The 16,856-nt window shown below is 43.0% G+C and overlaps 1 protein-coding gene across 2 annotated transcripts in view; it reads right to left on the bottom strand.

Annotated features, from left to right (window-relative positions):
- RB1 (RB transcriptional corepressor 1) overlaps window positions 1-9,581 on the bottom strand; it is a 71,455-nt gene extending 61,874 nt beyond the window's left edge. The window contains exons 1-2 of one of the 2 annotated variants that reach the window (XM_064408780.1): window positions 9,382-9,581; window positions 9,098-9,215 (exon numbers count right to left, since the gene is read on the bottom strand). In XM_064408780.1, coding sequence (XP_064264850.1) covers window positions 9,098-9,215; window positions 9,382-9,470 — 207 coding nt within the window. In that variant the 5' untranslated portion in view covers window positions 9,471-9,581. The remainder of the gene's footprint in view (window positions 1-9,097; window positions 9,216-9,381) is intronic. The other variant, XM_064408779.1, reaches the window with a different exon arrangement.
- Between the last annotated feature and the right edge of the window lie 7,275 nt (window positions 9,582-16,856).

The raw sequence follows: 16,856 nt of genomic DNA, 5'->3' as shown, positions 1-16,856 counted from the left end.
GAACAATGGCTTGTAGAATCGTGGGGAAAAAAAAACCCTTAAGCAGGTATATCCCAAGTGTTGGAAACAAAGCTATCTTGAAGACAGAACTAGGCATGGGTGAAGGCCAAAACTGCAGAAACAGAAAATTTGTAAAATATTTTTTGGACATCCAGCATCCTTGTAAACAAAACTACAACACCACCCAGGCCCACAGCAAAGGAGCAGGATCTGAACACAACCTCCACAGCTCTAGATTGGACGTGACATCTGCTGGAGGACAGAGGTGAAATGGAGCACCAGGAACGAGTGAATGGAAACACTGCATTCCTGCTCTTCTACACTGCTTAGCTTTAGCCCACTCCCTGACCTACTTTTTTATCCTTTCCCTGATCACTCCACCTAGCTGCCTCCTAGACAACACCAATGCGAGTTGCAGGGGCCTGTTCACTCTGGAAAATGTTCCCCAAAGGCAGTAGCAGTAAGACTGCACCAGACTTAGCTCATTCCATCTTATGTCGTCTTCCAAACCTGCTCCCAAATCCTCTGCACTGTCAGCATCCACTCATGTTCTTGCTTATTCAGCAGTGTAACCATGACCAATAACCCACTGTGCCCATAAATGATACAATTTCACTAATACTGCCAACATTTTGTTTTGTTTTGTTGACAGTTGTTCTGTGTCTTTCTTGGGAATGGTATTTATACATCAGGGAAGAGTGGCTGGGGGCTTTCTCCAAAGAGGAAAAACTTTGACTGGCTTGTGCAATTGTTAAGTTATAGAACAGGCTTCGATGCAAAACTAACCAGCCACCCTCAACAATGTGACAACTGACAATTATTTAACTCACTATTTTCTTCCTGCATTCTTATTTGAGTATTTCTACAAATCATGACTCCTTGCACAAGAGAAAATTATTTTGAAATTACTCTATTAACAGACTGAAATGCATTTTGTTGATACACAAAGGGATATAAAAAATTATGAAGGTTAATGCTAGCTAGTGAACTACCAAGAGGGAAGACTACTCACACTGAGCATATCCCTACCCCTGGAGTCAGTTGACCTTGTTTATTAAATAAGTTGCTTTCACTCCATGCTGCTGCAAACTCAGGCCATGATGTTGTCCTGTAAACACAGCATCTCGTAGGGTAGGAGGACTGAGTGCTGCCAAGCAATGAAATTGTTCCTGGTTTGTTGCCTATCCCAACAAGCCTAGCTTTCCTGGGCAGCCTAGCTCAACTCAGGCAGGATGAGTGCTAGAAGGCCACGGCAATGCTTTATTTGATAGGAGTGAGGTCTGGTTTTGGAAGAACGACCTTTAAACTCCTTGTCCAGCATAGCTGGGGGTAACAACTCATTTGTTTCTACCATTAAACAAGAAAGCAGTCTCAGGGGCAGCCTAGCAACCCATGAGATTCAAACCATTACAGATGAGCAAACTCCAGTATCAGGACTACTCCCACACCCATTGCTGAAGGTACAGGATGCTTTGGACAACTTCTCAACACAAGATATTGGATGACTGCTGGCCTAACAAGAAAAATTATACACGATCCAAGATAAATAGATTATGGATTGGGGTTTTTTCCCTAGTAGCAAAGAAAAGGTGAGCAGCACCTGAGCATGCCTGCCTTATAACATAGTTGAGACAGGAAGGAGAGGAAAATATGAAAAAATACCAGACTGAGACGATCCCACCAGCTGCTCCTGGTTAAAAAAAAATAAGACATAGGTGAACTGCAGCTTTCTCAGAAAATAAGGCATCTGCCATAGCCGTGCATGAAAATGCCTGTGATTTTAATCCATAAGTATTGTTGTGGTTTAATCCCAGCTAGCAACTAAGTACCACAAGCTGCTTGCTCACTTCTCATCCCCACAGTGGCAAGGAGTGTCAGAAACCAACCATCACAGCTTGAGAAAAGAACAGTTTAATAACTGGAACAAAATAAAATGCAACAATAATAACAACAATACTAATAATAATTGCAATGGAAAGGAAAGACAGAGAGAAGCATAAAACCCAACAGAAACAAGTGATGCTCAATACATTTGCTCAGCGCACACTGACCAACGCCCAGCTCATCCCTGAGAAGCAATCAGCAACTCCCAGCAAAACTCCAGCAATTCATAAAGTGAGCATGACATTCTATGGTATGGAATACCCCTTTCAGACCAGTTCAGAACACCCGTCCTGGCCATGCTTCCTCCAGATCTTTGTGTGCATGCCCACTGGCAGAGCATGGGAACCTGAAAAGTCCTTGACTTAGGGCAAGTACTACTTAGCAAGAACTGAACCATCAGCATTGTCAACATTCTCATGCTAAATCCAAAACACAGCACTATACCACCTACTGGGAACAAAATCAGCTTTATTCCAGCTGAAACCAGAACTAATATAAACATCCTGGGGCAGGGGAAGGGGAGAAGAGGTAAGGAGATGTCTTCCTGGCAAGTCACACTCATAAGAACTCTCCTCTTCACACCCCTTCCCTCCCTAAGTTCACTTCTTTCCCGAGTTAAAGTTGACTGCTGAACAAAAAATACAGCAGCATCACTTCTTCCAACTATTTTGCTTTGTTTACAGCCAAAGCAGATGATTAATCTCAAAGGGACTTGAACGCATGGGAATGAAATGAAGACAAATTCATAGCCAGAAATTAATTTCTGAGGGTTTTCTTCTTCACCAGTCTGACTCAAGATCTTTGTTGATACAACATCACTACATAAAATGGGCAGGACAACAGCTCAACATCTGCCCTTGGCTGTCCTTCAGTTTCAGTAAGATGACTTGTGGTGACCTTAATTCAACTCATCACGAGGCAAAGCCTACCCACCAATCACTAGCCCTAAGATTATTTAACACCTAGTAGTCTACATAGATGTCTTTCTCTTTTAACCATTTTTTATTTAGGATTCCAAGGAACCTATACCGTAACTTTGGGCAATGTGGGTCAGTTCTGTTGAATCAATATAGTTTTCTGTAGGAAAAGATCTAAAACTCTTACAAAATCTTTCAAAATATTTCTCATTCTGGATTTACCACTACTTTTATTCGATCTGATTTTTACCGGATGACTAGTTTATTTAAATCTGGAGAAAACAACCTGGCTTAAAATCATTGGCTTAAAATGTTCATCCAACACTTAATTACTGTAAAATGGGATTCTTGCCTCTCTTCTTTCCAGATGTAGCTGAAAGGTGTTAAAGGCACTAAGAGGAATAACTTCTGTTCTCTGCCTCCAGAGGTTCTCCAGTTCTAAACCAGTCCTGAGGAGGAAATGGTCACAGGAAGTCTCAGCTCTAGTGTGCAGTTAGAGATGTTTACTCTTCTGCCAACACCGATAACAATTTTGATGACAGTCTACAGAAGTGACCCAGGAACAGAAACTTCAAATGATGTTGTGTAAAAGAAGGTCAAGGGAAATGTACATGAGAAATATGCAAACATAGATGGACACTTGAATCAAATGGGATATAGGATGTCTCACTGCAAATATCAAGCTCCTGATTTTTGAAGAGGAAGTATGCACCTTGGTTTCCTAACACAAACCCTCCATTACTATGTTCCAATCAATATAGAGAACTGGCTTGATGGTACAAGAACACAGACATTTGTTAGAGGTAGTCCAAAGGAGGTTACAGAGATGATCAGAGGGCTGAAGAAAATTGGGGTTGTTCAGCCTGGAGAAGAGGCTTCAGGGAGATCTTACAACATGTTCCAGTACCTCAAGGGAGCTATAAGAGAGCTGGAGAGAGACTTTTTACAAAGACATGTAGTGATAGGACAAGGGGAATGGCTTCAAACTGAAAGAGAGCAGATGATCAGAATTCAGAACAAATTCTTTACTGAGAGTGTGGTGAGACACCAGGACAGGCTGACCAGAGCAGCTGTGGATGTCCCATCCCTGGAAGTGTTCAAGGCCAAGCTGAACAATCAACCTGGGTCCTGAGCAATCTGGTCTAGTGAAAGTTGTCCCTGCCCATGGCAGGGGGCTTGGAATGAGATGACCTTTAAAGGTTCCTTCCAACCCAAACCATTCTGACTTTACATGTTTATGATTACAATGGGTAGAAGATGACTGGAGAGTAGACTCAAGAAGCTCTCACAATAGAAAACTGCTCAGAATAAAAACCTGCAGAAAAATATTCCAGGGAAAAAAACAATCTGTGACCATTATAAGCCCTGTCTACATATAAGAAGTTCTGTGTAAAGACAGATCCTTCATTTTTCAGCAATAGCAGTTTTAAATTTTCTATTGAACGTTGTCTGGGATCGAAGATTATTATTAGTTCACGACAGAGGAGATCAAATTCAAATATAATACTAGCTGAAAATAGTGAAGTCAATGGAAAGTATTGAACTAGTAAAAATAGTTCACTGATATGCAAAGTTCCCATTACACTTTTACAAGACTGGAGAGGCCATCAATCTCTCCCCAGGATAGGCAGAAGATGAGTAAAAAAAGAAACTCTATAAGTTGTCTGAGCTTTTAAAGTACAAGGGCACATGGACTTTAAAAGTGCAGTGCATCTGCTGCTAAGATACTGAATATCATCACCAAGAGGCCATGGAGATGATTTGTTTGTTTTGGGACTTTCAGTAGCTCTTCTTTTTTTTTAATAACAGAGGATCCTAAAATATCTGTAACTTTGCTCATCCATCCAAAGCTTCAATGGATTCAGGTTCAGTTCAGCTGCAGTTCTATAAATTAGAGGCAAAGTCTAGACAGAAACTACTTTATTAGCTCATATGTATTTCATGCTTTTGCCAAAAGCAAGAGGCCTCTCTGTCATTTAACATGAGGATGAGGTGGTTTTACCAATTAAAATGTTCTATTTTTAATAAGAAACCACAATCAAAAGGAATTTATTCAATCTAAATGTGAAATTCTATGGACTGGGGACACTTGGCCTGCTGAACATGAATTCTTTGGTCTATGCAGACCAACCTTCCATTTTAAGTAGTCTTTATTTCATTCCTTAACTTAAGCTACAGTTTACCTTGTACATTTTCTTCACTAAGAAAGCAGTTCAACTCCTGCACAAATCAAGTGCTCTGCAGCATCTGCATACCAGTGTAAGTCACCAGTTGGGGAGAATTTCAGGATGTAAGAAAAGTAATTAGAGACAAGAAAAAATGCCTGGAACATCTTCATATGCTAGAGACTTTCTGAAGGAAAAGAAAAGGCAGCAATAATACATCTCTCATGGGGTACAGAATTTTACACCACTGGTTTGAATTATAATAGAAACAAATTAGTACAGTACTTGGGGGGAAAAATAAATGGGCAAATAAAGCTACACTAGGAAAACCTAGCTATGCAGACTGCAGATCTTTCACCACAACAATTTCTTAATAGTGGGTTAGACAAATACTTGATAAAAATGGCTCAGGAATTCCTGACTCTGAACAGCTGAGCTGCAGCAGGAGAACAGTGAGCCACATTTCCCAAACAGTGCTATGAACAGCCAACATAAAAAATGGATCTCTTACCCACACACCACATATTACAGCCAACTAAGCCAATGAGCTGGAAGCATACCAGCCCCTATGCCTTAAGGCCCTTGGCAGACTCCAAATTCTATCAATTTCTTAAACCACTTCAATTTTCTTTGGAAAAGTTTGGTTCGAATTTAATGACCAAATGATCTGTTCCTCACATGGGTTCTTTCCAATCTATTCAGCAACAGTTTGCTCAAGCTTTTCTTTCCTGCTTATAACACGCCATATTCTACTTCAGATTCTCATTTTGTTGTTCTCTACCAAAACAAACAGTGGCAGAACATAACATACGCCCTGAGCTTCTTCACAGCAGTGTTAGTATGGCTTCCTGGACTACTTCTCATTTCCCTTACACCAGCAATCACACGCTGCTCACCAAGGTACATTAGTAATTCCACTAAATCTATTCATTCCACCTAGAATTTACAAGCACTATTAATTCATAATACAGATTTCAGGAGAGTTACAAAAAATTAAGAGTACAAGAGAAGCAAGGATCAAGAGCCAATGTTAAGCCAACAACAATTAGTGTGTAAAAGTTGTGAAACAAAGACTATAAAATCTATAAAAGATGCTGTTCATCTAGGTGGCTTGGTTTGATAAAGAAAAGAAATGATAGAGAGAAAAAAATATTTGTATGACACCAATGAAAAGCTCTTGTTTAGATAAACACTTCCATGTTCACAATAAGCTTGTATGGGAGTTCACCATATATCAAAAGAATTTAAAAAGAAACATCTTTCTGATTACACATCAGACACCTTCCTTCAGCCCATACACCAAGAGTGCTGATTCAGCATTTGGGGTTCTAAGAGATTTTGAGTTACCATTTTATTGTAGAAGAATGTAATTAAACTTGGCTTTCACAGAGGAAAGTTTTAATGTTCTCCAACTATGAAGGAAAGCACCACCATATTTAACAGAGAGCTGTGGTGCTTTTGAACAATCCCCCTTTGCTGACCTGGTTTTCACAACTACAAGTCAGCCACATTTTCCAGAAAAGTTGTGTTTCCATCTCTCTCTCTTGCCACCTTCCTCCTCCTCCACAACTCTCAAAGAGGTTCAGCTGTTTCAAGGACTCACAGCCCAGCTGCAACAGGGTGCATCTGTATATCCTTGACTTGCATGCTGTGGAAACAGATAACTGGAGAGCACTGCAAGGAAAGCTACAGAGCACAGAAAGCAAGCGCAAGATAAGAAAGCTGAAATTTCAAAGTATCATCACTAGTAGCTCAAATGCTCAAAAGAAAAAATATCAGAGTGGAAAGGTGTGACATCCTGAAGGAAAAAAAGCAGTGTCTCCTTTGGGCATTGGCATTCATTCCAGGGAGCAGCAGATAACAAACATGTCCTCTCCTCCTGGATGATGCCTGCCTGGCCAGTAAAATGTCTCACTGAAGCACAGGCACATTTAGGCTGGTAGGTCACTACATTCTAGCAATTTTTTGTGCATATGCCTGCCAAAAATAATTGCTTTATGCTTTTAAGCCACATGTTTGCAGAGTCTCTGCACATGCAACGTAAGTGACTCAAAAAGGACAGTACTACATGATGTTCTCATTTCAAGTCACTAAATATTCACTGAGCAAGGATACAGCAGATGTTCAGACTGCATCCAAACCCACATCTGCACCCTGAGTATCTGCCAGTTACAGCAGTACCTAAAGTCTGGGCCACGCTGCTTCCTAGTTACCACTAAAGTGCTCTTCTCGTCCTCAGAGATTTGGCAGGCACAATTCTAGTATCAACCACAATAAAACAAGACCAGTGAGCCAAGAAAGGCAGGGTTTCAGGTCTTCGTACTTTGTAAATGGTTTGAGAGGGGGATTCTTAGATGCTACGTCCATTTCCATAAGCAGCCTTATGATTTAAGCTTCCTCAAGTCAAACCAACAACACCGTAAAAAGAAAGTGTTCCAGTAAGTATTTGTCTCAACTGGTGGCCTGATGTTTAACTCTTTGCTTGAGAACAGAAAGCTACTACACAGCTTCTCCTCCAGCTCAGAATTGAACAGGTTACCAGTGAACCTCACTGATTAAAACACATGCAGCTGGTGCTGGCAGGACAAACCCTGGGACAGCCCCTCCAACATAATACCTTTACAAGAGAGAAGAAAAGAGCAGCCTCCTCCTGAATCCCTGCAACTTGAACTAGAGAGACATCCAGAGAAGCCAGGCTCACCATAGCAGCTTGACTTGGGAAAAGAAGCAGCAATTAGCCAGGCTGTTTATTTGCTTGACTTCAGTCAGATGAAGCTTGCTCTCAGCTAGAAGTAGCAACTCCAGCGCCTTGCAGATCCCCATGGAAGCAGATAGATCTCTAAGTTTGAGGGAAAGGACTTGGACTGAAATATAATGTAGGTATTTTTCCCCTGTATATTGAAAGGCTCTCAACAATCAATTTTAATTGCAAGACAACAGATATTAGTTATATATCATAATGAAGGTCTGGTTCTGAATAGGTAAAGGAAGCAATCTTCAGATGCTGAAAGGTTTCAAACACCATGTATCTTATCTGGCCACTGCTAAGTAATGATCAGTGAAAACAAAACTCTACTTGTAAATGAAATTTGCAGGATTATACTGCAACCTGCCTTGGTTTTTTTCAGTCAAGAGAACTGAATACTCCTGTTTTCATTCTTATAGGGGAACTCAACTATGCTTTTAGGTAAATGCTTCCCATGAACATCCATGACCAGAAATTGTTACTGAAAGAGCTGTGCAGAGTCTCTCTTCCACGCTATTATTACTTTGTGATGTGAATGCATCAAGACCTGGTATATCCACACTGCAGTTTGAAAAACACAGATTACAAACTATTAGTAGTGACAGCATAGCTGTGACAAGTCAGCTCAAGTTGCAGAAGGGTAAGCATTAGTCAGAATGTGTACATCAATGCAAGTGCCCACAGTGACAATAATACCCCAGGTGGGTATTATAAAACTGCATCAGGACTCCACAACAAAGCTTCTGCCATGATTTAGCTGTATTATAGCTGTTCTCTGAGCCAGCTTGTTGACACAGCAGTCATACTGAGGAGAAGGAAAAACAAAAATCAAGAAAGGCCCTAACACTTTATTAATCTGTTCGCACATGCCCAATGACTAACTTTGAACGGAAATGCCTCAATGATAAGCACAGGTTAACATTATGCAACAAAAAAGGAAACATTCCTGTTTCTGCAACAGTCATCTCCATACCCTTTCTGCAGCCTCATAAAGTATGCAGAGGGGAAAAAATACACAGAAACACACAGTAAGACTACCTGTATAAAGCTGACTAAGACATATTTGAAATAACTTGCAGTTCGAAGAATTAGTTGATCGCATGGGGCTGTTTTCTACCGTCACTTGTTAGTAACCTAAAAGGACTCCTGAGCACGTACCTTTATCACAAAATAGTAACAAAAAAGGGCAATCTATAGAAGCCAGTTTAGACGTGAACAACATGGCAACATCCCACTTCAGTCTACCTTCGCTTGGAAAAAGCTAAGTCACAGTACATGGGCTTTGCCCGTGGGACCCTCGGCAGCAGCGGAGTTACGGCTCCGACCGGAGCCGGGCACAGCACACACTGTGCTGCCGAGCGATGCTGCCAGCAGCAGCCACTCACCAGAGCTCCATCCGCTGCCGACAGGCTCTCGTACGTCTTCCACGCTTTCTCCCTCACGCTCTCCGACACCTTCAGCGCATCACAGAGCACGACGAAGTCCGCTTCGCCCACCTCGACCCTAGGAAAAGCATCGCACATCGCCAGCGGGGACACGGCACCGCGGGGCGACCAAGGAACCCACACCAGGCGCTGCCGGAGCCGCCCGGGCTGACACCGCCCCACACCGCGGAGCCCCGGGGCGGCCCGCCCGCCCCCAGCCCGCTCCCGGCCCGGGCGCCGCTTACCGGGGGGCGGCGGGCGGCGCGGAGCCGCCCTCGGGGCTGGGGCGCTGCGTCCTGGCGGCGCCCGCCCGGCGCGGGGGCTTGGGCGGCATGGCGGGAGCGGCTGCCGGGAGCGCCCGCCGCGGGCGGCACTGACCAGGGCCCGCCGGCTCCCGCTCCCGGCCCCCGCCCGCCGCCCGAACCGCGGGAAAACGGCGTCACCGCCACCCTCCGTCACTTCCGCACCGGCGGCCGCGCCCCCGCCCCGCCCGCGGCCCCGGACGCGGGGCGGGACCGAGCGGCACAGGCGGCGCGGCCCGGCCTCACGGAGCCGCCCTGGCGCCGCGGCCGCCACAGCGACGGCGGCCCCGCCGTGCCTGGCACTTCGGTACTCAGCGGATACAGCCGATACATCTTTGCCGTGAGACGGGAAGGGACGCGGACCTGTGTGTAGGAATAACTGCACAGAATAACTGTACAGGTGCAGAGCAGGGCAGGAATTGCGGATCCTTTAGGATCTGCTGGTTCGGTCAGACCCAGTGCCAGGTCCTGCACTTTGCAACAGCCCCTGGCAGCGCTACGGGCTGGGGGCAGAGTGGCTGGAAGGCTCCCTTTGGAAAAGGACCTGGGGGTGCTGGTTGATAGAGGCTGCACATGAGCCAGCTGTGCCCAGGGGGCCAAGAAGGCCACTGGCATCCTGGCCTGTGTCAGCAATAGTGTGGCCAGCAGGACCAGGACAGGGATTGTCCCCTCGTACTCAACACTGGTGGAGTTACCTCTCAGTTGTGTCCAGTTCCTCATGAGAAGAAAGTCCAGGGAAGGGCAGCGTAGCTGGGGAAGGGTCTGGAGCACAGGTCCTGTGAGGAGCAGCTGGGGGAGCTGGGGTGTTTAACCTGGAAAAAAGAGGCTTGGAACACCTCACTGCTCTCTGCATCTGCCTGAGCAAAGGCTGTAGTGGGGTAAGGGTTGAGGTAAGGGTCTTCTCCCAGATAACAAGTGACAGGACAAGAGGACATGGCCTCAGACTGCACCAGGGGAGGTTTAGGTTGGACATGAAGAGGAATTTCATCATGGAAAGGGTTGTTAAACATTGGAATGGGCTGCCCCGTGGGCAGCAGTGAAGTCACCATCCCAGGAGGTGTTCAAGAAACAACTAGATGTGGTGGCATTTGGTACCACGGTTTTGTTGACAAGGTGGTGAGTGACCAGTAAAGGGTTGGACTCGATGATCTCAGAGGTCGTCTCCAACCTAAATGATGCAGTGACCTCTCAATCTGGCATTCATCCAAGTCCTAACTGAAATGTTATTTTTAACACTGTGTGGTAAAATTAAATTTAATGTAAGAAGTTCAGGCTGTGGGCATCTCCTGGATTTTAAGTCAATGAGGTTCAAATTGCCAGTGCTCTGATTCAAAGATCTTAAAAATCTGCTTTGTTGTCTGCAGTTGCATACTCACATTTAGAAGGCCAATCTTTGCTGCAAACAAGCACATTTATTTTCAGACTTACGTGATGACAACTTCCTAGAAAAGGAAAAAAAATTGTATGTAAGGATTCTTACTACCTGCACATATCTGACATTCGTCTGTAAAGCAACTGCTTTAGTGAGACTGCTGTCAAAATTCTGGATTTAAGAAAAACCCAAATAAAAATCAGCATGAGCATTAATATGTTATACAATTAAAATTCCCTAGTATTTTTACATTCACACATTCTAGTAATTTGTCAGGCTTGTCCTTTATATTCATTAACTTGAAACAGGAGAAACAGTGTCTGGCTTTCTGCTTTATATTTAGAATTAAACCAATTACAGAAAAGTGAATACAGAACAAGTCAAAATACATAAACTCCAAATTTAATGTTTGAGTTGTAGACTATAGTGGGATTTGGACATTCCTGATTATGATTCTAGTAAAACTGTGGCAGTAACTTTACCTTGCTTTTAAGCACATTTAAATACTTTTTGTATTCAGATGGTACCAGATGCTGTGGAAGGTTTGGGTTTTAGGATTATCTGTCATCAACCATTGAGCCACAGACAAGTAGCTAGACCAGCTTGGAAAAGTAAGCTGAACCCCTAAACCACAGCTGAGTCCATTGCCTCCTCCTCACAACTGGCTTTAAGAGCACAAAAGCATTTAAAATGAGAGAAAGCATCTCAGAAAACTTGGTCCCAGCCAGTGGAGACCATGCCAGCTGTCGGCAAGAGGGAAACAAACACACCCTCCTGGGCTGCTTCCCTCACAGCTGCTTTAACAGCCCAGCCCTGCATCGTCCAGATGGCAGGCAAAGAATTTGTCTCATGGCCCTCAGTGCATTGCTACTTTTAAAAAGTTCACAAACCAGCCTCACTGTAAATACTAGAGGGTTTGTTTTTTTTAATTTTTAGTGCACTGAGCACCTTCTCAAGTCAAATTTTATGCACTTTTTCATCAAACAAGGCTCTTAGGACTCCCCTCCATAAATAGGGAAAACCAAAATATAGTCTCAGAATGCTTCAAGTTACAGCTGGAGGGAGACAAAGGGAGCAACAGATGAATCAAGCAACAATAACCTCTAATAATCCATCCTAAAACCTTGGATATAGTAACTACATCTAAACTGCAGTAAGAAGAGGTAACATGTATGTACTTCCAAAGAAATGCACATCCTTGAGTAAAACCATATTTAAATTGCTGCACCTTTTTCCCCTTTTAACAGTACTCATTTGAATGTTCAAATCCTGTATTCTAAAACATCTTCTAAATGAAGCCTTTAGACTTTTCAATAAAATTACAAAGGAAAGAAAAAAATTAGCTCCTACTGGGGGAAGACAAAAGAAGCAAAGGAAACACTGCAATGCCAGATAAAGTATTAATGATAATTTTTGCATCTGACCTGACAAAATCTTCATTCTAAATATCTTGCTACAACTGCTTTTAGAGTATAGGTCATGGACATATGTGAAACATTGTCCAGTCAGGCAGTCCTGACTCATTGTTTCCAGCTGCTACACAACCTTAGGTAATTTTATTATCCTAATTTTTTCACTTAAAAGTATTGCTGTAGTTTCATGGTAATTGCCAATGGGAATTAAAGCCATTATTTCAATTATAGTAAAATCAGTTTTCTGAAGCTGCATGACCAAAATGTATGCATTTAAAAACCCACTAAATTGAGAACTTCTGGATATTAGTCCAAATACTAAATATTGGCAGAAATTCTGCTTGAATAAAGCCCATAGGCTGTAGAACTTGAGGATCATGAAGATGTCTGCATGTATCACACCCATTTTCCTGCATGTAACAGGCAGAATTAACCAGGGAGGGGACAGAGCCTTTCCTGGCCAGCCTTTTCTGTGCATTCACATTCCTTGCACTGTGTAGCAGCTGCCAGCCCTCTGCCATCACTGTCACCTGGACAGAGCCCAGCTGTCCCTCTGGAGCCCCAGCACGAGTGCTAACAGGAGCAAGGAGGTGACAGACCTGCAGGCCAGCTTTTCACCAGCTGCTGCCCTACAGCCCCAGGCCTTAAGAAGAGCCTCACTGGAGAAGCACCTGGTGCAGCAGGCAGACCCAAGTGACAGTCTTGCTGCAGGAGAGCCTCAGGGACACTGAGGCCATGGCTTGAAAGGGCCCACTGCACTCCCCAGCATCACCTCCCCTGTGATTGCGTTGGACCAGCTCTGCTTTTGAAGCTGGAAAGGGTTTGCTGTGGTGATGGGGTGAAACTGACTGGTTGTGCCTCTTGGTGGTGGTGAGCCTGACCCCTATGCCATTGTTTCCTACACAAATACACAGCTTGAGATGTGAGGAATAAAAACCACTTCTGTAAGTTAATATTCCTACAGTGATGTCAAGTCCATAGGGACGCTATAACAAACATCTACCCATTTCTCTTTAAGATGAGAGGCATTTGCCAGATGTTAACTTCTAACAATTCAAAGCCTCTCTCTATACATTGACATTATTAATAAAAAGAATATTTTTCACTCCACAGTTACATGCATCAGTGGCTTGCTCTTCTCAGAGCACTACACAGGGCAGGCACTGCTGGACTCTCAGGACTGCAGTGATGAGTTTAAGGCAGGAATCTCTGTCAATAAAGCATTTGACCAAACTGCCAGTGGGATCTGAAAGGACACCACTGTTACTGAATGGGGGAATGGCTATATGTAAATGATGCCTATGTGCAAAACCTCAATCCTTCACAGATACTTCCAGGTATTTTTCTTGGACATCAGAGAGGTTTTGCATTGATCAAGCTTTTAGACTTGAGTGTAATTTTTTTCTCTTTTTGCTCAGTTGTATTTGTTTAGAGAAGAATCATAACTACTTATACAGACCTTCCACATTTCTTGTTCTCTGTGAGAATGGCTGTCAGAGCTGTGTCTGTTTTAACAGATTTGCAGTAGTGCTGAGAAGCAGGGTGCTAAAAAATAAAATCCCTGACTAATGCAATTTATCAGATTAAGCCCTAGTGACAGTGCAATTACATCATACAAAAATGATCATTCCTGGTATGGCTTTCCTTGCTTACAAAGGTTCCTGGATATCAGTATAAATCATGCCCTTGCATGCACAGCTGCATCACACCCTGTGCTTTGTCACACAGGTACCACCCTGTGTCCTTGGCAGGCAAAGCCCTTCAAACCCTAGGTATATTGTGCCCCAGGAGGGTGCAGGGAGGGCATCCTGCATCCCCTCTGCAGGGCAGTTCATTTCAGCTGGTACTGAAATGAAATAAAAGTAATGTAAAAAAAAGTACTGGTAATGAAATAAAGTTCAGCAAGCAAACCACAGCCCTCTTGTTGCAATTACACAACCACGTTAAGGACCCTGCTGCAATCCCTCCCTTCCTGACCTTCTCAGTCCCAAGTTCTGCTTCCTCTCACCACATGAGAAAGTGTGCTCTGGCACAGGCAGCACCCTATCCTGCTGCTGGCCATCTCCCCAGAGAGGATGTTTCCCATGCTCTACTTCCAAGATTTCCTAAGCCCACAAGAAGCAGAACGCACTCTTCTGGAAGTAGTTCTTAGGAATCAAATTAATCTTAACCAACAACCTGAAAACCAATTGAAAATTAGCAACCGTAGCCTGTAGTGAGTGAGCAGAGGCATTTCTCTGAACTAAACCAACCCGTGATCTTGTTTACTTCTTTCTGCTACAAGTGGGTCTAAGACAAAGGCATGCTTTACTAATCCATGGCAGTGAAATACCCTAATTAGGTGAAAACATTTGTGTATAGCATTCCAGAAAAACTCCTGGTGTGACAACAGTGCTGTAGGCTCTTCTATGTTGCTTCTTCCATAGCAATAAAGTCTCCTCCTACGCCTGGAACAAGCAGTGTCAGTGAGAGTGCAGCTCTGCTGATGTCTCTAAACCACAAGCTTCTGCTAACACTGATGTGTCAGATCTCCATCCTCCCACCCAACCCATGTGAACAAACACACGTACGCACCTTGACAGCCATCAGGTAACCAAACTCTTGCATTTTCGCTCTTGCAAGCCCAAAGGATTTTCTTCATGCCAAGACTTGCCCTGTGCCTCTACTGAAGCTGCAACACTTCAGCTGGAGGAGAGAGGCCTTGGAGCTTTTACTGTGCTTTGAAAGCCCAGACTACATCGATCACACTGACTGTCACAACAACTTTACTCATGCAAAGAACAGCTGAACATCAGAGGCTCTTTGGAACCCACGAGAGTGCAACACAGCCCCCTCCACCAACTAAACCTGGTGGCACAGGATAGTGATTTTGCTGCTCCAGTAATGAAGTTTGTCTCAGCATTAGGATTGATTTTGTTTTTTATGAGGAGTTTTAAAACTATTTCCAAAGATAATTGTCCAATGAGGTCATTTTTACACTAACCCTTTTCTGGAATTCGCTGGGCTGGAAATGTGGTTTCTTCAGTGCAGCACAGCCATCTTTGATTATTAGACTCTTAACTATTATTATACTTTTATTATTTAAAAAGGAAAAAAGCCCAGGCATCTCCAAGAGCTATTTCTTTCCATGGATTTGTGTCCCATGCTTCGTTGACTTGGTCTAAGATGGCAGAAGTTCCAACGTGAGCTTTAACTGCACTCCAGGTGTTCTAGGTTGTCTTCCTACACAAACTGTTTGGCATTTAATAAGGCTGGGAGCTTTTCCTCAGTGCACCTGAGTATCTCCCTCCTTCCCCACACTCATTTTACATTGCTGATCCAAGTAAATTTCCTTCTAACAGGTTCAAAAGCTACTAGAGACAGGCATACAACATGATCATGGAAACCTCCCATGTGTAAGAACAAATCCATTTTCCCACTTCACCACCACCCCTGCAGCAGCCTCGTTTGCTGATGTCTCCGTTAAAGGGCACACCACAGATCACCAAGTCTGGCTACTCAGTTTTATTTTGAAAACAAGTTAAAGACCGGACAAAGCTTGCTTACAGATTAATAAGTTTCATGTTTAACTTAGGGAAAATAGGAACAGAACGCTCCTGAAAAGGTAGGAAACATCCTTAAAAGTACTTCAGCGTAAATCTTGCGTCATACAGGGCTCCAAAGAACGCACCAGCAACCTTGTGCTGACATATACTTGACCTTTGTTGCAAACACACAATTGCAACATCCTGAATGTCTGCAGCTAAAGTTTTCCAGCTTGCTTGCACATATACTGAGCAGCAGTGTAAATATAATTTATACATTAACATCTAGGCCTTATTTGATGTTCATGATTGCCATGCACCATCAAACATGGATTTTAAAAGTCCAGCTTTGGCATATAGCAGTTGTACTTTTCATTTTGCATATAATGCACTTACATCAGGACCAATCCGTAAATTAAGCCACATGCAAATGAAGAAAAAAAAAAGTATTGTGTATTTAGGAAACTTCCTTTAAAACAAATTATTTTATCTCAGTCCAAACATTCACAATAGCAGGAAGCTGGATCATAGCATGTTTACAGCTGTATAATAGCTCCAAAAACAGTGAAGCATCCTCCCACTGTATTAAGAAAAGAGCCTTTAAAAGATGAAAAATAAGATTATTACAAAGTCTCTTGACTGAATTAAAATAAGACACTTATTTGGACACCTATAGTGTATATTATTTAAAAATAGATTAAACAGTGTTCTGTTTTTTTTTTTTTTTCAAATATGCAATTATTCTATAAACATTCCTACTTTTCTGATCAATCAATGCTCAAAATTTGGCCAGAAGACAAGTCAGTTCCCATGTCATGGAAGCTGTCAAGTGGATCTAGGGGGAGATTTTCCAGCCTTGTTTTTTCAAAGTTACTCCCTTTTTTTCTGCCCTGTATTTTTTCCTGCAAACAGCTTCAAAAGAGCAAGTACATCTCATTCATCTTATACTACCTTATTCTGCACTCTCCCCTAGAAAAGTTGGCATTACAAGGGTCCAAATTGTATTACAAAAAAAAAATCAATCTTGCTTTAAGAATAGCAGTTTTAAGTGTAAATGGCACAATACAGAGTGGTAATTGGTGATATTTGAGCATGCCTCAGATTACCTGA

The sequence above is a fragment of the Passer domesticus genome, chromosome 2 (assembly GCF_036417665.1).
Source record: "Passer domesticus isolate bPasDom1 chromosome 2, bPasDom1.hap1, whole genome shotgun sequence".
NCBI classification, from domain to species: Eukaryota; Metazoa; Chordata; class Aves; order Passeriformes; family Passeridae; genus Passer; species Passer domesticus.
Note: the sequence above shows the minus strand (reverse complement) of the source record. Positions and strands in the feature narration are given on the sequence as shown.